Genomic DNA, 25116 nt, shown 5'->3' with positions numbered 1-25116 from the left:
GAAATACATTTTTTTTTTAATTGAAAGAGTTTGTCCAACCTCTGTTTTCCTATGTTGAAATATGTGGCACATTGCTTTGGTGCTCTGGGCCTTACTTCTCCCCTTTACGCTAAATGACTAGCCAGAACATCAGGTAGCTAAAAGAGTGTTCAGGGAAAAAATAAACAAAACCCCCAAATCTTTGAGTTATGGGAAAGAATTGTGCCCAAGAGGTATATAAGATTTAATAACATCTTAGATGAGTGATTAACCCTCCCTCCACCCTGTCAGTTTCCATTTGGGGCAGGGCACTAAGTATGTACACTTGGAACTTAACAAAATTATTAGATTATTTCCTCCACATAATGTGTTGTTTCAGAGCAATAAAGTAAGTCCCTTCCTTCCCTGTGTTGGTCATTCTGGAAGCCAGAACATTCCAAGGCCAAACGACAGGTTGTTGCATTGAGAAGAATCCATTTAACACATTGCTGTTTCCTTAGGAATGAATATCAGTCTAAAGTAGACAGCAACACCCTTGGGTGCTGGGTTACTGGAGAAAAGGAGGTGAGCAAGGCAAGTAGAGGGTGGATGCCTGCTTGCAGTAGAAATGAAGATAATAGTTTTATGTTTGACATTTTTAAATCTGGGCACTAACTTTAATGCTTGCCAGGAAACATTGTGACTGCAAAGTGTGTCTCCTCAAACTGGGGTCCAGACCCCTGTCTTTGTGCTGTCCACTTGTGAATAGAGCTAACAAGACTCTTACCTTTTCCTAGTTTGAATATTTTCTTGGTGACAGCTGGGCAGGTCCAGCTATATTTTGGGTGATCCTTTACCTTTCATTGTCTGCTCTGAGCATCGGGAACTCTGAGTCTGTTTTCACCCTGAGCTGCCAGACTAGAGCCACAGCTCGTGGCCATCTCTGTGTACTCTATGGAGGACATTCCTAGTGAATGAGCTGCCTTTCATGGGGAGAGAGTGGGAGCATGAATGAGCTCACCTTAGAAAGTACTCTGGAGTCTTGATGATGCAATGAGTGCTATTAAATCAGGGGGAGATGGGATCCAGAGTGGCCATAGGGAAAACAGGAGACACTAACGGTGAGTCATGTATGTACAGGAAATGCATCCTTGATTTCACAGATCAAGGAGTTCAATCTTAACACCTTCCTTGCTTCTTAAGCAAACATTCCCCCAAAGGCCTGGATGCTTGCTTTTAGTTTCTGTACAGATCCCTGATTCCTTTTACAGGAGAAAGAAGTGAAACTGGTATTTAGAGAGACCTACTATGTGCCACATGCCTGGCAAGGCGTGTGACACAAATAATGGCAGTCTTCAGACAACCCTGTGAAGTTGAAGTAAAAAACCTTCATTTTGAAGATAAGAAATTGAGACTTAGAAAGGCTGAGTAATGTGCCTAAGGCCATAGGCTTTCAAGTCACAAATATGAGCTTAGATCTTCCTAATTACAGTCCGACCAACTTAGACCCTGGCGAGAAAATGCTCTGACATTCTCCCCAGAAGCTTTCATTGATGGAACAGCCTTTCGTGTGCTGTGCTTTTAAGCTCCTTGTTATTATCTGGGTGAGGAAGAAAGCATTCAGTTTATCTATAAATATCTGCCATTGGGATGTGTAGTTGTGAGAAAGTCAAAATAAATAGAGTTTAAGTCATTTCCATTGTGCATTTACAAATTCAAAATGGGCACGTGAACATTGCCAGACTAGATAAAACTTGCATATAGAATTGGTGCTGTGATCCCCATTTTCCTGATAGGGAAATGAAGGAATGAAGTAAGACTTCCACCTTATTGAGAATTCTCCAGGAAGGGGATATTCAGAGGCACAGGTGTAGGCCTTGAGGTCCCTTATACTACGGGAGTGGTTGTAGGAAATAAACACACATGAATGAATGATTGTCTACCTGCAGATAACTGCTGAATTAATCAGAGATTTTATTAATAAATAAGGTTTGTATTTATTTTTGGATTTCTGCAGACCTTTTATAGGGGAACTGTGACGTCTCTGTGTTCTCACCCAGGCTTTTCTGTGATGGACAGATTGATGGGAGAAATTAGAAATCGCAGGCTGGCTACACAGTCTCCAAAGCTTCAAGGTGCTAGTTGGATGAAACAGTGACTGAGGTTTTAAAATGAGATTGGGGCCTGGCAACTTGGCATTGGTTTCCCAGGGCTTTGATGAGTATGGGCTGCTCTCCCGCATGAGGGTGAAGAGCAAGAATGAGCCGAACCCTGGATGCCTCCAACTGCCTTGTTTTTAGAAAAGAATATTTTCAGTGTTTGTGGGCAAATCCATTTCCAAAGAATGAATATTTGAATTTCCAGAGCTGATGCAAGAAATACACCGGGCTTTTCCTACACAACCTAGTCACACATTTATGTGCAAACCTCAAGATTCCTGTTCTAGGACCCTAAGTGCGAAGTTCTTACATTTGTTAAGTGGATTCGTTAATGCCCATGTTACTTAGCATAAACTTGTGTTATCAATAAGTCCTCCTTTTCCCATTTGGTAGATAAGATTGCTAAGTCAAAGGGAAAGGGTTTACATTTCAGTTGCTCCAGGTAAGTCATCTTTGTCCCCGAGTCATATAGCCTCTCACTCATTATCTTGGTTATACTGGTGTCCCTTGGTGTAAACACCTTGGGGTCCAGGAAAGAGCAGGGTCTGGATGGGAGAGAGTCCTGGGTTAGAGTTCAGGCTTTCTGCTTGCTAACTTGTGCTTAGACAAATTATTAACTTCCTAAAGCTTGCCTTTCTTACCCTTACAAGGAAATAATAATACAGAGCTTTTGGGGCTATTGTAAGCTTTTGAAATAACTTCTGTAAAACCTTTCCCCTGCCACAGGGTTTCAATAAATGATATCTTATCATTCTCTCTTATGCTACCTTATTCTGTACAAATGTTCATTGCTGACGATGCTCTTATTACTTCAGTGGTTGTTAAAAATGTGGTTACTGTTAACCTGGTTACAGAAAATTTTCCACTTGACACCCCCATAACCAAGTGGGCCAGAGCAGTCCCTGTGGCCAGTTACAATATTTTCTTCCTCTCACGCAGTCTTACCAAAGTTGAGTTAGGGCATAGGTCATATTTTGAATTCTAAAGCATTGTTTCCAGACCTGACCCTTGCCATTATGATGAGGCCATTTCTTGAAATTGTTGTTATCAAGATATAGAATTATTTTATTTGCTGAAGGGATCACCTCTTTGCCCTGCAATAGTTTTCCTTTCTGGAAGGCAGCCTCAGCAGTTGAGTTTCAGGAGGAAAACTTTACTCCTTGCTGATACGGCAAGACAGGGGTGGAACTTACATTATATTGTGGTCACTTCCCAAGCCAGGCTTCCTTCCGGGTACCTAGCTGTGAAAGTCTGGGTCGATGCATCCATTTGGTAACTTCCTTGAGACTAGCCTGGGGGACTGAAAAGCCCACTGTCCTTTCTTCTTTATATGCATCTGTTTCTTCTGACTCTCAGGCAAAAGCCTTTTAGACCCTCCCAGTTCTAGCAGACTCTCCCTGGTGTGCTTTGCAACCGGAGACATCTATAGTAACTGTGTGCCTCTGAAGTGTGCCAGTTGCCAATTGCAATGGTTGATTTACAGTCAGAATTTGGCACCTAGAAAAGGGGATCCTGTGTCTTTAAACAGCTGTGTGCCAGTGTGTGTAAATGTGTTTGCTAATCCAGTGACTAATTCAGTATATTATAAAGCAGCAATGAGCAGGCCGCCAAGGCAGGGATATAGCCCAACTGGAGTTATGTGTAAGACTCAGAGAATTATTTCTTGAATTCTGCCATACCACCTGTCTGGAATGGACTGGAAATTTCATGTGTGTGTGTTCCCTGCTCCAGAGTCAGCACTTGTTTCTCCGGGTTCCCTGTCCTGTGTCCTGCTCCCCCTCTGTCCTCCATTCACTCTCCCCCACACCCCATTCTTTGGGTCAGTTTATTTACTCATCTGAGGGTGGAGCCTTACTCAATCTGAGTCAGGGCCAGAGAACCAATCCCAGCTGCTCTGGGGCATTCCAGGGGACGAAACTCATGATCCCTTTTGGAAAAGAATTTTCCAAAAAGATCTCTTTCGGTCACACTGCCCGTGACTGCACCTTTTTCAGTTCCTGTCTAGAGAGCCTGGCCCTGCGCATTGCCTGTTTTATCTGCCTTTATCTCCTGCCAGGGGTCAGGGAAGAAACCTCCTGAAAGAGCCAGGTCCGATGCAAGTCCCCTGAAAGTCTTACACACAGAAATAAAAAGATACAGAAAGATAAGTTTTTGGACAGCCTCTTCTCGAGGCATCTGTGGGGTAGGAGAATTCGAGGTATTCCCTTGTCTCCAGAGTCTGTGGCTCTCTCTCTTAGTCTCCACATAGTGGGCCCTGGGTGGAGCTCTCCTAGCCTACCCCCCGCCACCCCAGGCACTTCTGTTTTCTGCAGTCCACACACCATCTTTGAGTGTAGCTGTTCTCTCCTCTCAAGTCTTCCCTGTCACTAGTGCCACCATCTGACGTTGGTGTTGTACTTGCCACCTTGTCCCCCCTCCTTTTCTGCACCCCTCCACTCAGGACATCAGCAGGCTCTTTCCTGCCCCCTACCCCAGTGCTTCTCGAACCCAGCCACATCACTCAGTCTCCATCGCAGAACCTTGTGTCTTTGTATCGGTGGGCCCCTCACTGTTGTGAGTATGTCCTGTTGTGCTTATGTCCCACTGGAAGAGAAACCCCACACGAAGGCCCCATGTCTCCCACCCAGGAATCCCTGTTGCTCTGTCTGTGGCAGGTGGCTCACTAGCTCATTCTTTAAAAATAAAAACAGTGTTTTTGAAATTGAAGTACCATCCACATAACATAAAATGAACTTTTTGAAGCGTGTGGTTCAGAGGTTTTTTTAGTACATACACTGAGTAGTGGCGTCTCATCCGTATCCGATTCCAGAATATCTCATCACCCCCAGATGAACCTCATACCCATTAGCAGCCAGTAGCACTTCTTGAATAAAGGGATGCTGGGGAGGCTCCAGCGGGGCACATGTGGAAGTGGACCTCCCCGACGAGAGCCTCCCATTCTCCCTACACCCTGAGCCTTCTCCCTACACCCTGGGCCGGTACCTGGAGGAACTAATTAACCACTGCGAGGGTCGGTCCCTGCCTCCTGCCCGCTCAGGCTACCGCTTACTGTCTCCTGGTGGCTCACATGGGGAGGCTGCACTGTGTAATGAGCTGCTGTGCGTCTGGGCAGACATAATGAGTGCTTTCACCAGCTGCATGCAGACCATTCAGGCTCTGAGCTTGGGGCTGTGGCTGCAATTTCCTAATGGCTTCCTGATGAGGCAGAGTCATTTATTAGCAACGGAGGAAGGCTGTGCATCCCTGTCTCTCCCTTTCCCACCTGACGCAAGCAGATGGAGAGTGGCTTTTGCTCCCTCCCCCTTTCTGCATTGATCACTGTTTCTCTGCTCTCCACCCATTGGACTGTTCCGCCCATTGATCTGGAGATCTGGTCTGCCTGGCGACTTCTCAGCCTCTTGGGTTTGCCAAGGTGAGAGGCATCGGGATGCTGTCTGCTCTGGGCCAGCGTGGGCGAGACTCCAGGGCAGCAGTGGGATTGGCGGATGTCTATGTCTGGGTGATTGGGGCCATTAGGAGAGGCCCTTACTGAAGGGAGGGAAAAAAGTCTGTGGAGGCCAAGAGAGCACAGCTAGGTCTATCTGTCCTTGACCCCTTAGCTCCTGGCCATCTAAGTGCACTTGGTTTTAGAACCATGGCCTTTGTGCGAGACATAAGACCTTGTTAGTAAGGTGCATCAAGTTAGGCTCACAGGCCAATGCCTCTGATTTTATGTTCTGGTTTGTCAGTAGGGTTTGTGTATTCTCTCAGCTCTATCTCCGTGTCTCTGTTAGGCTCTGTGGAATGCCAACCTAGTGAAATTGGTAGTGATCTAGGACCTTTGAGTGACACCATGGTGACCTATTCTCCTTCCACTGCTTTCATAGTTAAGGTCTCATTAGATCTCTGAAATTAACTACTTCCTTCCCTTTTTAATTACGAATAGCAACCTCAAGTTTTTAATTACGAATAGCACCCTCAAGTTTCAGAGCTGTTTCATACAGTGGTGTCATGCATTTGCAGTTGGGTGTTGAAGACGAGTTGCTTTATAAGCTCTGGTATTTATTGGAGTCACTGTCAAAATCTTTCTTATTTTTTTACAGTCTGTAAAATTCCAAGTCATGTTCATCAGAGCTCTAACGGTGCTGTTCCTCTGTGGTTCTTAAGAACTTGGGGAGGAGTAGTGTTTGTCCAGAATGACGAACTCGATGGTAGTGAAGATAGGAGGGACACCTCCCTCTCTGTCCACTGCTATAAATAAATAGGAGTGGTGTAGAGGAAAAAAAGTACTGGACAGGGAGTCAAGAGGTCTAGAATTAGTAACCATGTGACCAAAGGCAAGTTGATGTCACCTCCCTGAGCTTCATTTTCCCCATTAGTAAGAGAAAAAGCTTGAACTAGATGACTGCGCAGTCGAAGGTCCCTCCTAATTCCGTCTTCCAGGAATAGTGTAGGACCCGGGACCAGTGAAAGCTCTGCTCCTCCTCCTCTTTACCAGCAGCTAACTTTTCATTCATCTTATAATTATGTCAGGTTGCCAGGAAGGCGCGCGTCCCTCCAAGGAGTTGTTAAAGTTTTACAGCAAATTCTGTAAATTCCTCTTTCCTGCTTTTTGGCCCCAGATGAGGCTTTATACACCATGTAACCATTTTGAAGGTGAGATGGAAGCGCAGAGCCCAGAAAAGTGAACACACAAGTGGAACCCACGGGGTGATGGTTATTGATTAAGGCCACAAAACAGACCAAACCTGAAGGGAGGTAGGGGCCAAATGATAGCTTAGGTGCCCTAAACAAACCTAAGAGTGGCCTTGGATGATAGGGTGAGTGGTGAGGAGCCCGACGCTTTAGGAAGAATATGAAACTTCTTCCTCTGGGTTCTGAGTATCTCCTTGGCAGCCCGGGAAACTATTGCCTAAGTCCCTCACAGCAGTGGGATTTCTGATTCTTCCTTAGGGACATACATTTGAATTTACGAAACCGAGTGTGGCCTTTATTTTGTGATTGGTGAACGCAGAGTGCCTGATATGGGCAAGTCCAGCTGGCCTGTTTTGGGCGGTGCTTCGGTGTTTGTGTATGTAGCTGGCTTGCAGTATTTTTGTAGGCTGGGACAGGTCGAGAGAGGAGCTGTCTCCTGTGCCTGCAAAGCACAGTATGGGTGGGAAGTCTGGCAGCTCCTCTGATGTCAGCCACCCTCAGGGTGGGGGTGTGTGTCTCTGCCTGCACTCCGCTCCTGCCATGTGGCTCCCACCTGGCTGTCTTGAGTGACTCTGGGGTCCCTCTGCCGGGCCCTTGGAGCTGAAGAAGGGCATGCTCAGCCTGCTGAGAGCAGCGGGTGGGGAGAAGACAAGGCAGACTGCTCGACGAAGTCCTGGGAGCAGAATAGGTGGGCCGTGCACATACTGAGATCATCCATTTGGTATATTTCAGGTGGTCAGATGTTCCATCTGGGTGTCAGTGTCTGCTGTCTGCTTAGAACAAAAGCTGTTCAGGCGTATTTGCCTGCCACAGCCTTATACATGTTATCTCAGATCTCCTATAATTCGAGTTCATTAGCTCCCCTGCAGTCTGCTCCCTGCACATCTTGACTCATGGACTTGAGTCGGGCCCAGGTGAGGGTGGGTTAAGGAACACCAGGCTTCACGTTCAACCATTCTGTTTGCATTGGCCTCCTCCTGGTCCAGCACTTGCCTGCTCTATGCTTAAGCTTTTAAATGATAAACCGTGGAAGTGCTTGCCGGGAAGCCCTCTGAATGCAGTGGCATTATTTGGGAACTTTTCCCGTGAAACGCCCTAATCTATTTAAATGAAAAAGAGAAAATTATTCCAGTTTAAGTTCCTTTCTACCTACTGAGTGTCAGTTTTCCAGAAGCAAGGAGGGAAGTTGGTGAGGGAGCTGGTAGGTATGAGTTTGGAAACTGAAGTCACTTCCCAGGGAAGCTCTGTCTTAAGCCCCACATTTCTTGCCTTTGGGAGATTCTTGCTATTTGCTTAGGATTCTTAGGGCTGTAGAGTTGGACTGGATCCAGGGGTGCAGTTGCTGACTCTATGGGGTGTCTGTTAATGTTGAGGACTGTCTGTGGAGACTCACAATGAAAGCATTTCACAGATCATGCATCCCCTGGCCTGGCCTCTGTTCATTACCAGGTCGGTGACAAATACAGGCTTAGGTGACCAAGGCTGGCTCTCCTTGGTAAACCAGAAGGACGATTAAGAATTTCAATAACAAAAGAAAAAAGAATTTCAGTTACACAATTGGGAAGGGTTAAAATTGATTATCACTGCAAAGTCATGTTAAGAACAAAAGATAAAATTTCCAGAAAAAAAAGAAAAGAAACTGTCAAAAGGGGCTGAACTAAAGGGAAGGCAGAGAGCCTCCTGTCTGAATTTCAGCTCCACAGCAGTGAGGCTGGACTGGCTTGCAGATAAGCTCTTTCACGGTGCCCCAACCTTATATTCTAGACCTGATAGGACTCCTGCTTGGGGAACCACAAAGCATACCTCCATCTGCTGGTTAGTTTTCCCTGGGCCTCCCCACCTTTCTTTGACCTCTGGAGAGAGAGGCCTTAATTGCTTTGGACTAAGCAATACTTCCATTTCTGCTCTGTCCTCTCAGTGGTGGCTGGTTTTAGCAGTGGGCAAGCACACGTCTTCATTTGGCTGAATAGATCCTTTAGGCTAATCAGAAACGATGCCAGTGAAAAGAGCCTGTTCCTGAGCAGGCAGCATTCTTGGTGACCTCATCTTCCTCCCAGCGCGGGTCCAGTTGGAGCTGTGCATGCAGGGCAGACTTCCAGTTCCTCCTGTCTGGGTCTAACAGTGGCAGATATAAATAGACCAAGACTTTGTCTGTAGCCATTGTTCTCTAACTGCCCATTGTTTTCTGGAAGCTAAGAGACTGTCGCTTGCTTGCTAGACTCTTCCTCTCTCTCTCTCCCCCTCCGGTGTTTCTCAGTCTCAGTCTTGTGCAGAGATCTGAACCCCAGCTCTACCGTCTCTCCCAGTGCCTTTGCACTTGTCTGTAGCTCAGTGGGAATCTCGAGAGGAAAACTGGTTCCACAATGGGTACATCAGCTGATAATCAGATCCTCCTGTTTTAACTCTGGCGAGGCTTTTGTCTGGGTCTTTCCATGATAGATCTGTGTTCAAAATGAGTATCTGTGGACCCAGTAGTTGTAGAGTTCAAGAGGATTTGTAACTGCTTAAGCAGCTACACCCAAAGGGTCGTGATTAATATGTCAATGACAGTGATGCGTGGTCTCTGATGTCACGGTATGACACTCAGTGCTGGGGTACTGCCTTTCCTACAGCTTTATCAGGGGCTCAGATTAGAGATTAGAGAACACTGCAGAAAGCACAGTTGGTCATTGGCAGATGGTGCAAAGCTTACAGGGTGAAAGCAGATTCATGCAGTAGAAGAGATCTGTACGCATGAAAACATGAATCAAAACAAAAAAGGTGAGTTTCAATATGGATGAATGTAAAGTTATTAAGAGTCCATTACTGTAGTGGAATTGGCTCAGCATTACTTCCTATGGAGAAGGTCTGACAGTGGTGCTGAGTGGCTTTTGGAGAGTGGCTGTTAGAAAAATCACGTGCATCCCAGAAGTGTCTGGAGTAAAATGGTCCTCTTGGACCCCTGAGAAGTGTGGTGCCTGTGATGCTGTTTGGGAACACGAAATGATGCTCTGTACGCTTGGGGTGAGGCAGGGAGGGGGACAGTCCAAGGCCTGACTTCGTGAATGGTTGAAGGAGCCAAAGAGTTTAAAAACATGGACGGAAAGTGATGACAGACGGCGTGATTAAAGCTGTTGAAAGTTGTACCGGGTGGCTCCAACCAACAGAATTAGGGTCGATGACTAGAACTCACAAGATGGAGATTTTAACTCGGTGTGTATAATCATTAAAAAAAAATTATTGCAGTCCAGGAGTGAAATTGAGTGGCACTAAAAGTAGGAAACAAATGAATGCTTAAATAAAGTGTTGTATGAAAGGGCTCTGCCGGCCTCCTGGGACATGGTGACTGTAGCCAGCCCGGCCACCGCCTCCAATAGTCATTACTCACGAGCACTGGGAAGTTTTGGGCCACTCTGTATGTGTGTTTGCTTCAGTGCCTGCATTTGGCAAGTGGAGAAGATTTGCCTGTGGACTGGGGAAACGGACTTCTCCCTGTATCCCTGGGTGGAAGACAGACTGTCGTACTGTATGAATGTGTATGAGTGTGCTTTTTCCTCCTTGGTCCAGATTTATTTATTAAAAGAAAAACACATCTGCATAAAAAAGCCTTAGAACACAGGAAGAATGTCCACTTTGTTTTTCTTTCTGCAGCACCAAGCCGTGTGGGGTCCCAGCTTCCTCTTAGGGTTTTTGAAGATTGGCTTTCATCTCAAACAGGGCTTTTTTTCCCATTGGAAAAAACACTCCTTTTTTGGTTTAAAAATGTATTTATATAATGTATAAATAAATAAGAAAGTTGAGAGAGAATTTCCTTTTAAAATTAATGGAAAAAATGCTGCTTTCTGAAGATCTTTAATTGGGAGTAAGTAGCTGGCTCTTCCAGCCCAACTTCCACTCTACTGTCTGTCCATTTATTCTGGTTTCAATATTTCAGTATTCTCTTCCTCTGCCTTTTCCTTTCTTTCCCTCTGCCCTCTTCTTGCCATGTCTTTACTGCCGGCACTTCCTTCTGGCCAGCTCCTCCCATCTGCTTCCCGAGTGGACAGGCCCAGGACTTCTCCTCCCTCGTTTCCCTCAAGCCCCTCTCCTTCTGCCTTTCTCCTGGTTTGCGTTCAGCCACTGGAGCCCTCGCTAGAAGAGGCCTGTCTCTGTGTTTGTTTCCTGCGTGGGAGGGAGAGGCAGGCCTTGAGCAAACAGTTCAAAAGTGTAGAAAAACTTTACCTCGTCCAGCCTAAATAAACGGACTCCACTCCATTTGTTTGCCCAGATTTTTTCCTTTGCCCATGGAGAAAACGCCTCAGGCTCCACCTTGACCAGCCTATCCTTCCTGGTGATCCCCGAGAGCCCCTTTCCATGCCTGTCCTGCCTCCAGTCCCCCAGACCGAGTGCCAGATAGGCCCTGGGCCCAGCCTTTTTGATTGGGTTCTGGGCAGAGCAAGCCTGGAGCCCTGACCTTTGTGTGTTGCTGCTCCTGTCTGCAGGGTCCCAGGGAGCAAGGTGTTTTCCTTCTCCAGAAGGAACTGGCTCTGTAATGAAAATGATGGAGAAAAAGCAAAGAAATGCTCTTGTGTCCATCGTTTCTGCTTCCCCTGCTTTTAACTCTGCTAGCAGGTACTGGCTTTAGTGTCTGAAGACCTAGCTGTGAGTTGTAGTTATAGCACTTGCCTGGACTGATCATCTTGGTTAAGTCCTTAAGTAACCTTAGGCAGCCTCAATTTCCTCACCTATAAGATGGCAAAAACACTCCAGCTTGCTTGTTTCTGGGATACTAATAGGAAACAAATTGTCTAAAATGTGGAATTTTATTGAGAGAGCAGCACTCATGGTTATAGATAGAAATCAAATGAAGTTAAAATAAATTGACCAGCATAATTAACTGACACCTTAAGACTCCCAGAGGGTGAGGCTTCAAAGACTGATAGGTAAAATAGAAGTAGTGCAATCTGGGAGGGGAGCAAGATGTAGGATGCAGTATACTCTCCGTATTCTTGAGTTGGCTTATCGTAGTCTGTGTTGGTACCTTTTGACCTGATTGTGAGTTGAAGGCTGGGCAGGTGTTTGCCCTCACTAGGCAGTGTAAGGTATGGGAAGAACCAGGAGGATCTCTTGGCTCTGGGCAAAGTCATGGGCTTGAAAGGATGCTTTCCTACTCAGTAGTATAGAGACTGTGGCTCTATGATTTGTGGTTGAAACCAAGTGGAATTACCTATATAGGCAATAATTTGAAATCTGAAGCATTCTGTAGATGGCTTTAAATGATCACCTAAGAACTTTATACTCTAAAGCACTACTTCCTTGCTGTGGGTCTCCTTGTAGGTATCCTAATCTCAAGAAGTTAAAACATTCTTTTATATCGTGAGAGTGACATGCACTTAAGGACAATAAATGATGAGGTGAAATGTAGCTTGGGTTTTGGCAAATGCCTAACATACAGAAGAGGGATTTGATCACAAGTGGTTACTTTTGTTGTCTGCCTTGTTGACACTAAGATAGTTCCCTTAGAAAGTGTTCAAAACCAGTAAGCGTCATAGGTCCCCTGGATCTTGTAAGCTGTGTGGTGTTGTCATGGCAAAACATATATTTTAGATGATTTTTTTATTGCTACAAAAATGCAGATTAGAGGATGAACTATAGATAAGAAATTAGTATGTTGTGTTATAGACAAAGACAGATTCAGGGAATGTCAGTTTCTATCAGTGTCTCTGAGTATGATTTTTATCCTCATTTTTCTCAGTTGCTGAGTTGGACTTGGGGGAACTGCCAGAGTCCTCCTTGCTATCTCTCCAAGCATTGGGGAATAAAATTATGTAACTATTTAGTCTTTATATTTTACAAGATGCTTTTCACGGTTGTAGTTCAAATCATCAATTACATAGTAAGCACCTACGGTATATTCAGCTTTGGCATTTTCAGACAAAATTTAATCCTCACGGTCAGGCAGGCAGAGAATCCCAGAGAATAAAGAAACACCCCATCTCAGTGTTCTTCAGAGCCTGCCTCGCTCTCCTTCCCTGGCCGGGGCTGCTAGAGAAAACGGGTGTTAAGGAGTCTTTCTGGCAGGGCCCATTCATTCAACTATTTCCTCTTTCAGGCCATTTGCCCAGTGTTTAGGGTGGGAGATTTGAACTGTTGTAAGGAAAGAGCAAGAAAATGTAGCTGCGGGACCCAGGGGGCAGTTCTGCTTTCTGGCTCAGGTCCTGGAGCGGAAGAGCCTCTCTGGGTTTCCCTGAACACCTGGAATTGATTTGGGGTTTGCTCTGACTTCGAAACATTTGCTGAGGTGGAGGATGGTGGAGGGGTAGGAAAGAAATAAATCCAGTGATTAAAAATAGCTTTTGCATGTCAGGTGCCTGAGCGAATTTGGGAACATGCCTGCAATCCCTTTTGTCTGGCAGGTCTGGGCTGCGGCGCTGCCGAATTACAACTGCTTTCATTTGTTTTTCCTGCTCCCCTACCATGTAATGGTCAAGGGCTCATTGGAACCATGTGTGAGCCTGGTGAGTCACCAAATCCTCAGGACTTCAGTGGTAATAATGTGTTAAAACTCCTTTTGGGGGATGGGGCAGGGGGTAGATGAGGGGAAGGAGAGAGAAGACTGAAGTCACTTCCTACAGATGTTTGGTGTGTTCAGCCCTCTCTGCAGGCTGCTTTCCCAGGCCTGGCTGCAGGACCTGGGAGCATGCCGTGCCTCTCAGAGGACCATCTCTTTTGTCCTGGGGCTGTTTCCCTCCGAGGAGAGGCATCTACTTCAGAGTTGGCACATTGTACCCAAGCAGTGTCTGTTCCCTGGTGGCGTGGGCGTTGGCAGCAGGGCTGAGATGCTGTGATTGGAGACAGGCTTGCATTTTTGGTCATTCAAGTCCTTGGATTTTCTGTGCAGCTGCTTTCTCCCTTCTTTGGAGTAGTTTTTTATTGGCTGGTGGCTTCAAGAATGGGGTGTTGAGAGAAGGCAAGAAACCCAGTTGTGTGTCCAACTCATTGATAGGAGCCTGTGTCAGGGTCCTGGGTGTCCATTATTTGGGGCATTTATCAGCTGTGCTTGCAATGGGTGGCCCAGTAAGGGCACTGAGCCATGTCTTACTTAGTTCTTGCAGGAGCCAGGAGTCTTCCTTGCCCCTCACTGCTTTGTCACCCATTGTATATATGAAAACAGAGCCAAAAGGGCTGAGGAGAGACACTTATTTCCCTTCTTTGCATTAACCTCCGCTGGAAGCCTGGTGGATTATGCCAGCCTCCTCAGCTGCAAGTCCCGTCCACCAAGTTTTTGGGAATGACTACAGGATTTGGAGTCGGGTGTAGAAGAAAGAAGGGCCCCCTGCAGCCCTCTATACGATCCTCTCTTCCATGTGAGAGGGCAATAGTGATTGCTTTTGAGATTCCCTTACCCATTCTTCTGAGATATTGGCATCTTCTTTGGGTAAGTATTAGAGACCAGTAGCAAGTCTCCAGGGAGGATGAGCTCCAGAATCAGAGTGAGCGGTCATTTCTCTCTTTGGGTGCCTGAAGGAGTAGAGGTACCTTCTCCCTTGCTCTGGGCCATTGGGCAACTGCCTTTGAGTATGTGGCAGAGTCCTCAGCCTTCAGCTGCAAACTCCTTGTTACAGCTATAAGGTCGTGAGAACACTGACAATTAGGAGATGCCATCCCTGTGCTCTTCCGCTTTAGTGGAGGGATCAAAGGGGCTGGCTTAGCACCACCCTGATCTGAAGCCATCACTTTCTGATCGTAGGTCACCATACTCCAGATCACGATAGTGTTGTCTTAAAAGGCGTTCTCTGGAGATCTATAGGGACTACATCTGAGGGGAGAAATCAAATGCTGTGCAAAAATTAACAATAATGTGAAAAAATTAAGACATTTAATTAAAAAAAAAAGTAGTTCTCTGGTTCACATGAACCAACATTTTTAATTTGGACCTAGATTTGAGCACCGTGGAAATCACTGGAGCCTTGTCTTTTTTTCTTGAATTGATCTGGCTCTCGTATGCTTGCATACACAGATCCTCCTTTATCTCAAAAATATCCCGGTGACAATAAAATACTTGTGGGTGGAATGACATGTTGTCTGGGATTAGCTTCACAGGTAGTTCCTCAGTGTATGTCTTGGGGGTGATGAAATTAAAACTGGTAGTTCTGATAGAGCCTGGCATTCATGCTACTGTTCTCTCTACTTTTGCATATGTTTGGAAATAGCCATAATGAAAAATTTAAAACCCTATGAGGGATGGAGACACTTTATTAATAGACTTCTTTTTACAACTGCATTGATTAAATGGCTTACCCAGGGTGATGACATTAGAGGCAAAGCTAAGAACCCATGGATTCTGACGAGTGAGCCAAGTCAAGCCCAGTGCATGTCCCCATTAGATCTTTCCTTGTCTTCAGGGTCCCCAATCTTTCCAATTGGCACAGTTCTTCTTTGTTCCTTCCTGGATGAACCAGAATGCTGCTTCTTGGCTTTCTTTCACTTAAAAAAATTTATTTTAGTAAGTCTTTAAGTAACTAATTAACCTTATATTATGTGCGCATTTGCCCATCAGGGTGACTCAGGGGTGAACATAGGCAGGGAAGGAAGCCGGACTGTCATTTAACCTGTGTGACTTTGTATGGAAGGAAGGAAGCCGCACTACTCTCAGTCCCAAAAAAGGAAGAGATTACAGCCCGTTCTGTAAATGGCTTTTAATTATGTTTTTATGAAGCTGGCCATATGAAACTCTGGATTTTTTCTACCCAGGAATGGTTTTGTTTAAGTTTTTAATTATTTCCTTAAATATATCAATTTTCAAACTAAGAAATAAAAGTTTGCTTTCAGCTGTAAAAAATCCCATTTTCTGATCTCTTTCTATTTATGACAACAGTAGATTAGAGTAGAAAGACCCTGAATTGAAGAGTTGAAAGACTGGGGGCCAGCCCTAGCTGGATCCCCTCACCTCTGTGACTTCAGGCCAAGCTTTTGATGTATTGGAGTCTTGCTTTTCTCATCTGTGGTACTTTCCAGACCCCTGAGTAGTTGCCCTGTGAGGACACTGTGGAATGGTCCATGTGAAGGCTTTTAGATGGAAGGCGTCCTTTTCTACCATCTTTTATTGTGCTTCTCTCATGGAGCTTAGCAGATAGGGTGTTTTCTTAAAAATTGAAAGTGTGTAGCATTCTTGTGTGGAGCAAGTCTACTGGCATCATTTTTCCAACAGAATGTGCTAGATTTTTGTCTGAATCATGTTTAATTAAGGTCTGTTTGTTGTTTCTTTAGATGTAATGCTGTTGTACACTTGACACAGAGCTTATATGCACTGGGAATAAAAAATACTCACATGGCTTGCTTTATGGCAGGGAAGGGGAATCGAACCCGCATTGTCTCTGGGTGAGACACGTAACACTTAGTACCCCATTCTGGCTGGGTCTGCCTAATGGAAGTGCAAGACTGCAGCTCATACCTTGCACCGCTGGACCATGGCTGTCCCTTATTGCTGGGACAGCAGATGCTCCAGATTTTTGGATACCAGATGCTCCAGATTTTTCTACCATATATTTGAGAATGACAACAGGAGAAACTTCTCAGGTTACTAAGACCTAGGTCTTGAAGTTCTTTCTGAACAAATGCTCCCTCAGGCTTAGATACCATGTTTCAGGGTAAGGTTCTACATAGCAATGTTGATATAAGCCATTCGGTTTTTAGCAACTTAATTGACCGCTATGAAAAGGCGCCTGCTTCCTACAGGCCCACACACTGCAAGTGTGGCCTGGACAGGACCGCCAGGCTGACGACTCTCCCTGCAGGCTTGTGCTTCCTGCCAGGGTCAGGGCATTTCCAGGTTCTCACTTGTTCTCTAGGGGAAGCAGCTGGAGTTACACTGGCCTGCCCACCTCAAAGCCACCTCCAGCAGCCCAGCCCACATGCACTATTGTGATTAGGAGACATCCTGATCTGGAAAGGCTTATGGGTGGTGAACAGCCCTTAACTTGGAGTTTACTGAATTGAAACCCTTGTTTTACATTTCACGTAACACATTCGTGGAAGGGTGTAATCTTTTGTTCATGGTTAGGCCACAATGACAAGCAAGGAGATATTTTCCTGCATTCAAAATACCTCTGGCTCATGGTGCCTGTGGAAATTCCAGCAAAGCTACCTGCTCATGTTGGTCTGAATACTGTGCAGATTTAGTAAGCGCAGGTTCAGAGAGTTGTTAATTCTGCACCTCGCTGCTTTCTGAAACTTAGGGTGATTCTTATAAATATCAATTCAGATTTGGGATCCTGAGGAACAATCAGTGGGCAAGAGCTAATATAATTACAATATTATTTGTATTTTCAATTTCTAATTGAAAGCATTGTCATTGTGCTTTTGCATCTCCACCATGTTGGCACCGTCTATCTCCAAGTCATGTACCTGGCATTTTGGGACGAATGTGGTGTTTGAATTTAAAATATTGTAATTAGTAACACAAAAGCAATTTCAGTACTCGACCATAGAAACAATTAGAGGCATTGCTTAATTTCTAGATGCGTTCCCTAAAATTAAAAATATTTGGTACCTAACACAAAAGTATTATAAGTAATGAGATAAAATGTGTAAGAATAACAGAGATAACTGCTTGGGCTAACTCGCCTCAGATTCTCCACCTGTGTGATGTATTCATTATTGCTGTCGATCAGTGTGATTAATAGGACTGTTATAATCAGAACTAGGCACACAGAGAATTTTTGCACTCATTTTATATGAGTTTAATATTTTATATTAGTATCTACTTTTGAATGTGATTATCCATCATTTTTGTGCTATATCTGTGCTACTGAAAAGATAATTCTGGCTAATTGTTACCTCTTTCTTAGAAGAGGTTTGATTATTATTACTATTTTTTGAAAATCCTCTGAATTTATTCAGAAAAAAATAAGATTTTATAAATTTCTTTGATGAAAATACTACAAGAATAAACAGCATACTAATAGGACTATAAGAACTAAGCAAAAACAGGACTCAATTACAAATGAAAATTTATAATGATTATTATTTTTTTAAAACAACCAAGAGGTCACATTTTAAAAACATGGATAAAGTGCTGACTTTGCTGTCTGAAACCTCTGGGTTCAAGAGCAATGGTTATGCTTTCTCCCAAGCCAGTTCTTCAACTGCTCCAATCCCTTTGCACCTGTCCCTTGAGTACAGGGTTGACTATCACCAGTGGGCCATAAGCACTTTCTCAGGATCTCCAGCACTGAGAAACCCAGGGACAGAATAAGCCACACGCAGGCTGGGCGCAGGGCCCCAGTGCTGCTGAAGGCATGTGGGCTGGGCTGCTGGAGGTGGCTTTGAGGTGGGCAGGCCAGTGTAACTCCAGCTGCTTCCCCTGGAGAGAACAAGTGAGAACCTGGAAATGCCCTGACCCTGGCAGGAAGCGCAAGCCTGCAGGGAGAGTCGTCAGCCCGGCGGTCCAGTCCAGGCCACACTTCCACAGTGCGTGGGCCTGTAGGAAGCAGGCGCAGGGCAGCCTGTTCCTCAGGCTCTCTGCTGTTGTCCTTGGCCTTCTCATCCTTCTGGCACTGGACTGCTTAAACGGTCCTGTTTGGAAGATGCCTGGGGTCTCCTCACCTGTCTCATCCTTCAGTTTCAGTTTGCAGCAGAACCCTGCTCATCCGCTTAGTCTGGCCTGCATCTTCCACATCTGTTGTCCTGGCCAATTTCCGCCATCAGTAAAGTCCTTTTCATCGAGTCATAAATCTAACTGAGGGAACAAACACACAAAACAAAACCCACACAGTTCGAATTCATGAATTTGTGTTGGATGGAAGTGAAGGGAAGGAGAATTGATTCAGTTTGGGAAAATATTTAATTCACCAAACATTTGTTTATTGACTCTGGGTTTAACCCTGTCTTAAGGGCTAGGATGCTGCATTTGTCCCTTCTTTCAGAGCAAATATTCTCTGGGTTGAAAAAAAAAGAAAAAAAGAACCCCTTTCTATTTAGTAAAACCAGCTTCTGCTCAAAGAGGAAATATTGCAGGACCTGACACTTAACTGTTCTGGGGTGAAAGGGGAGCACTGATGACTTCTTAGTGACTCATTTGATGATCACGCCATTGTTTGAAGGACTGGATATTACGTAACCAACATTTTACTCCTCTCCCTCCCCACCTCCCCCCAGTCTGGGATTTTCCATCATTTTGTCAATCTTCCTGGAGGCATGTTGATTTTTCCATTAGATTTTTTTGGGCATGTCCCAGGGCAACCCAAACTCACCACTGCTTAGAACTTGAGATTCCCCCGTCAGTGGCAGGGCCTGGGAGAGCAGCTGAGTGGATCCTCCTGTTGTTTTAGGGCAGAGGCTGGGTGTACGCAGGTCAGAAGAAAAGTACCTCCTGCCCTTCTGATTCTTACAGTGTCATTACCCTTTATTTTTACATACAGAGGCAATCTCTTTGCTTCTCCCCCCCCCCCCCCCCGCCCCGACATTTGGCATCTTTTCCCCCCTGTGTTTCCATTTCCTTCAGCTGATACCACGTTATATATGTGCAGGGAATTTTTTAACTAGCCAGGGTTTAGAGATGGCTAGTTGAGAACTCCTACAGTAGTCCAGCCTGGAACTCAGCCATATGACCGGTCAGTTACTTATGATACACTGAAGATTCAGCTCTCGAGGAGGAGAGCTTCTGCACATTACTGCAGTCAAGTGAATGGCTGTCTAAAGGTCACAGGAAAGCTGGTAGGGATTATTGGGTCACTTCTCTGCTTTATTAACTTTTTGTGGTAAATTTTACCTGAGGTAAGTGCAAGAGGATGTTTTATCTTAGCTATATTTATGTATCTTTTGTTTTGAACATGATTTGCAAGTACAGGAGGGGTTGAACATAGCAGATTGATACATGTGGCAATAGTAAAGGATGACACCCTTGCCAATCCCGGATTTCCATACCTTGCTCTTAACCACCTATGCAAATCCTCCATGCACTTATGTTTTTTGCAGTGCTACTTTTTAGTCTAAGCCACATTCATCACTCATCACAACAAATGCAAAAAGTTTTAAATAAATCATCTCGCATCCATTCATAGTTGTCTCCTAAGCATTCTTTACAGAGCAGCTAAGGCAATCCTCTCATTTATCTTTTTTTCACAGACTTAAAAATTTGATAAAATAAACATTACATAAATTTACCATTATTAATTTCTTTATATAGTTAAGTGGCATTAAAATACACATAATGTGCTAGCATCACCACCATCCATCTTGATTCTTTTCATCTTGTAAAACCGAAACCGTACCATTTAACAATAGCTCTTGATTCCCTGCCTTTCTCTGCACTCTGGAAACCACCCTTCTGTTGTCTGTCTCTATGAATTCCACCACATACCTCATATAATTTAACTTTTTGTGACTGGCTTAGCATAATGTGACATTTCATCTGTGTTGTAGGGTATATCAAAATTTTATTCCCCTTGAAGGCTGAGTAACCCTCCATTGCATGTATAGATCACGTTTTGCTAATCTGTTCTTCTGTTGATGGATACTAGGTTGTTTCCATATTTTAGATATTGTGACAAATGCTGCTGTGAACATGAGTGGATAAGTAACTCTTCAAGACTCTGCTTTCATTATTTTGGGCATACATAAACTCCTAAAACCTAACGATAACAAAACCAAATGGTCAACCCTATCAAAAAATGAGAAAACCTTATTAAAAATACTTGAAAAACATTCCTCCAGAGAAGATACACAAATGGCCAGTAAGCACATGGGGGTAAGCGCAAGATCAGTAGTCATCAGAGAAATGCAGATGCAAACTACTATGTGATACCACTACCTTCATTGTGATGGTTACTGTTTAAAAAACAGAAAGTAACAAGTGTTGGAAAAGATGAGGAACCCTTGTGCACTGTGGTAGGAATGTAAAATCATGTAGCCACTTTGAGGAAAAGAATATGGCAGTTTCTTGAAAAATTAAGAATAGGTGATCTTAAAACAAAGTGTAGTCATGCTCTGTATTTCTCAGCATAAAACTCTCAATGCCTCTCTGTTTTGCTTAGGATAAAATTATAAATTTTTGGCATTCATTATCTCTTCATCCTCCTTCCTCTGTCCTCTGACTACTCTGTCTCATTTGTATTGATTTTTTTTTGATACCAAATGCACCAAGATTCTCGTCCTCTCCCCCAACTCATGTCCTTCATTTGTGCTGTTCCTCTTATCTAGGATCATGGTTCTCTAACTTTAGGTATCATCAGAATCACCCGGAATCTGTGTCAAAATACAGGTTTTTGGGCTCCACTCCCTAGAGATTCTGACTCAGGAAGTCTGGAGTGGGGCTGAGAATTTGCATTTCTAACAATTTCTCACAATGCTGATGCAGCCGGTGTGAGGACCACACTTTGAGAACCACTGGTATAGAGTATTTTGTCCTTTTTTTTCACTCTGGTTAGTGCTTTGCCTCTCAAGTCAAACTTCTCTCTTCTAAGGGAAACCTATTCTGATTCTTCCAGACTTGCAGGAATTTCTGTAATATGTTAGTTTCACATATTCTCCTTCCTCTTTGAAGCCCTTACTGGTGTTGTATTTGAATGTTTAGCTGTGTAAACAGTGTTTTAATGACCGAATCCCCTGCCATAATCTGAGATCCATCTTCATGAGGGAAGGGATCATTTCTGTCTTGTTCACTGCTGTTCCTCTAATTCATTGCACATAGTGTTAAGAAATGATTTGTCAAATGAATGAGTATTTTATTTCCTCTTCATATGTAACTGGAAGTAAGGAGTAGTACTGATCCTTTTAGTGAGTAGTAAGGATATGTAGGGACTATGGGTGAGAAAATAGAGCTGCATAGAAAGAATAAGCATATTTTGCTTGTCAGGGATATAGAACATTCCAGTAAAGAGTCTGTTTTTTTAGGGGCCCATCATGGTATGGAAAGTCCCCCAAAGTGTACCTGCCCCAGTGAGGATATTATAACTGTTATTTCTCAATTTGTCTTCTTTAGACTCTCCATGCCCTATTATATTTCATTTAGGTTTTTAAAGTGAGGTGTAATTGACATATAATATTAAGTTCAAACAGTCTTTCCCCAAATAATAATAACTTGATTTTTATATATATTATGAAGTGATCACCATAATAAGCCTAGCTACCCTTCTCATCACCCGTTTAGTTTTTATTTTTCATGTGCAACATGTTACTTTCTTACAGATATGGAATGTGCAGACGTCCCACTGTTAACCCCAAGCAGCAAAGAAATGATGTCTCAAGCATTGAAAGCTACTTTCAGTGGTTTCTCAAAAGAGCAGCAACGATTGGGAATTCCAAAAGGTATGTTTGGTAGTTGGAAAAAGAGAGGGTGGAATCAGACTTTTGACTGAAACTAGTATTATTATCTGTAGTGTGAGATAGACATGGTTACTGACCACACTTCAGTCAGCAGCTACTGACGGTTGCAGATGTCTTGTTCACACAAATGTCACCACACATGCTCATGCATCTCCATCTCCCAGGCTTGTGGCTGCCATCTTGGTCTTTGGGCACTGGTTCCCAAACTTGTTTGTATCTTTAGAATTGGAATTTTCAGAACATTCCACAACTGTGCTGAGAACAATTACTGGAAGTGTCAGTATTTTTGAAGCCCCTCTGGTGATTCCAAAGTACAGACAAGTTTGGAAAACACATTCTGGGCCTCCATTGGATGAACTTAGCCACCTTCCTTGGAACTTACTGAGTATTTATTCTTTTCCACGTGCTTTGGTGAACTGTATTTATGCTTTGGTTTATTCAGGAATGGAAGGGACTAGAACTGTCAGATGAAATGCCTGAAGAACACTTCAGCCTTCACCAGGGGATTGAGACCAGAACAACTGAGAACAGAAAGGCCCTTATTTTATGAGTATGAACAGTAATGTCTGTGGACTAGGCCAGTTCTGCTAGATAAGAAACTAAGGCTTAGACAAACCCAAACCTTAGATAAATTCTGTGACTATCTATATACCTTTTCCTGCATACACTCGTATCCACAAACCTCAGCTGACAGCAATGCCCCGCATCCTTTAGAATCACAGACAGAATAAAATGAATTCTGATTACTTGGTTTTCCAGTATCTTAATAAACTCATCCTGCAAGAGTTGACAGGGTAACCTTGAGATCAGGTTGGCAGTGCTGTGGCCACTGCCATCATCCCAACTTTTTAAGCGTCATGAACTTGTGTAGCCAAAATAAGCCTCGAGCCATGTATGAAGATTATATATTATCTGTTCTACAGTGCTGCTCAGCATAGGGCTGTGAGGTGCATGTATATTGCAAGGTATCTGGCCTAATACCAGCACCTAATAATATTGTTATTACTAATTAGTATTTGAGTGACTTAACTGTTACTAATTGCTATGATTATTACCATAATTAAGATAAAAATAATGAAGACAATGGTCTCAAGTGTAAGAGTTCAGAGGAGAGAGAACTGGTGCAGTTGCCAGAACGCACTTGACTGTTAATATTGCCATTCAGGAAGTCATCTGCTCCCTTGTCCCAGGCTTAAAAAAAACAAAACCCACCAAAACATTCTAATGGAACTAAGGCAGGGAGAGAGGAGAGTCATGGACTATTTGGAGGGAGGGTAGAGAATTCTGGGGTGTTAACTTTTGGCTGCTGATAGTGATCGCCTGTCTGGCAAGATGGAGAAGGTGGGGATCTTGAATGCAGCAGGAAGGTTCTGGGAGGTGCCCATGACATGCATGGGCTTGCCATCACAGGCTGGTGCCTCCTAACTCTAGATATCAGAGAGCATCCTGAGCTCACCTCAGGTCTGTTAGTGTCTGCTCAGAACCTAACCTGCTTCATCTTCATTTGATCCCTTCCCCAGATCCCCGGCAGTGGACAGAGACCCACGTTCGGGACTGGGTGATGTGGGCCGTGAATGAGTTCAGCCTGAAGGGTGTTGACTTCCAGAAGTTCTGTATGAATGGAGCTGCCCTCTGTGCCCTGGGCAAAGACTGCTTTCTGGAGCTGGCCCCAGACTTCGTTGGGGACATCTTATGGGAACATCTTGAGATCCTGCAGAAAGGTAAATATGCAGGCCAGGGTGAGGTGGGTTTATTTGGGAGCAGGTAGGGGAAATACACCTGCTGGTGGGAGCCCGATGCCGTTAGCCATGGGGTCCTAGCACAGTGTGCATGTGTACAGAGAATTGCCTACACGGTGCTTGGCATGGAGCAGGTGCTCAATAAATGTAGTTTCTTTTTCTCGTGTGTTGATGGTTCAGATGTTAATCTTTAGCAAGATTATACTCCTAAAACTTCTTGGTATGCAAAGTTCTGATCCTAGTCCTTATCGCAGACACATGCACTGTTTGGACAAGCGGTGCCCACAGACAACTCCAAGATAAGTTTTTTTTTTCCCTGGCAGTCTTAACTACACTCCCTTGATCCGTGGCAGGGTGATACCTGGCCATGTCCCTCAGAAAGCTTAGCTTCTCAGAGCTTATGAGCCAGACGGGCTCCTCTGCCTGACTGGGATGGCTAGTGCAGCGCACCTTTTCATCTGAAGCAGAAATTGGGGTTATGTCAGGACACCGTGTTGCAACCTTGTAATGACATGGCCTCCCAACCAGCCTCTTCCAACCTTTTGGACCAAGTGACTCATGTACCACAGTCCTGGCCGAGTATAGAAACAGCAGCAGGCGGCAAACTTGGGTGTTTTTGCGCTTATTTTTCCGAATTTCTTCTTAAAATAAATTGCAGTTACCAGCAGTCAGCAGTGCCCTGCAGCTGACTGTAAGCCTAGCAGCCTGTTGCCCTCTCTGACCCAGGCCCACCCTTTCCCTGCGGTCACCAGCTCCAACCCTGGGTACAGACGCTGGGGGCAGGGAGCAAAGCTGAGGATTAGCACTTTTATTCCATACAATACCTTCCTTTGTTTAAGAAAATTTGCTACTCTATAGTGCACCCCAGAGACCCAAATTCGACTCCTTTGGGCACAGAAGTTTTATCTTTCTTCTTCTCTTCAGCTTCTGCTGAAAAATAAATAAATAAACACAAGTCAAGAACGAGGCGGATCTCTCCTTGGCAGCCACACAGGCTTCCCCGAAGCACCGATGCATTCGTCTGTCCATGCACAAGCTCCCGCTCACATGTGTTGACGTGAGCAACCTGTTTATAGAGGGAAAGGCTATGGCCAGCTTCTCACAGATCTGATGTAACCCTTGGCTTGTAAACACAGCAGAGGATTCTAGCAGACTGTTGCCCAAATATATTCAAGTACAATATTTTCCTCTATTTCTGGCTGTGGAGAGGCCAAGCATCCCGGTGTGTGTAGGCCTGCCCCTGAGTACAGTTGTAATTCGTATCTGAATAACATCTCCTTGTCTCCAAATGCTTTAAAATT

The 25116-nt window shown here is 44.4% G+C and overlaps 1 protein-coding gene and 1 long non-coding RNA gene across 6 annotated transcripts in view; one reads left to right on the top strand and one right to left on the bottom strand.

Annotated features, from left to right (window-relative positions):
• Positions 1–25116, top strand: part of ETS1 (ETS proto-oncogene 1, transcription factor) — a 122933-nt gene that overhangs the window by 71457 nt on the left and 26360 nt on the right. For all 4 annotated transcript variants that reach the window (XM_054693200.1, XM_054693199.1, XM_037505608.2 and 1 more), the window contains 2 exons: positions 21939–22058; positions 23597–23797. In XM_054693200.1, the coding sequence (XP_054549175.1) occupies positions 21939–22058; positions 23597–23797 (321 nt within the window). The remainder of the gene's footprint in view (positions 1–21938; positions 22059–23596; positions 23798–25116) is intronic.
• On the bottom strand, positions 14998–22298 carry LOC119240840 (uncharacterized). 2 transcript variants are annotated; one of them, XR_008551068.1, is made up of 4 exons: positions 22154–22298; positions 19004–19069; positions 18357–18489; positions 14998–15236 (listed from the first exon to the last, which is right to left on the bottom strand). It is a non-coding gene; the product is annotated as an uncharacterized LOC119240840 (long non-coding RNA). The 2 variants fall into 2 exon arrangements; XR_005124207.2 differs by lacking the exon at positions 19004–19069.

This window comes from Talpa occidentalis, unplaced genomic scaffold (assembly GCF_014898055.3).
Source record: "Talpa occidentalis isolate TD23 unplaced genomic scaffold, MPIMG_talOcc4v2.1 talOcc4.12, whole genome shotgun sequence".
Lineage (NCBI taxonomy): Eukaryota > Metazoa > Chordata > Mammalia > Eulipotyphla > Talpidae > Talpa > Talpa occidentalis.
The sequence above is the reverse complement of the archived record's forward strand: the minus strand, read 5'-3'. Positions and strand labels throughout refer to the sequence as shown.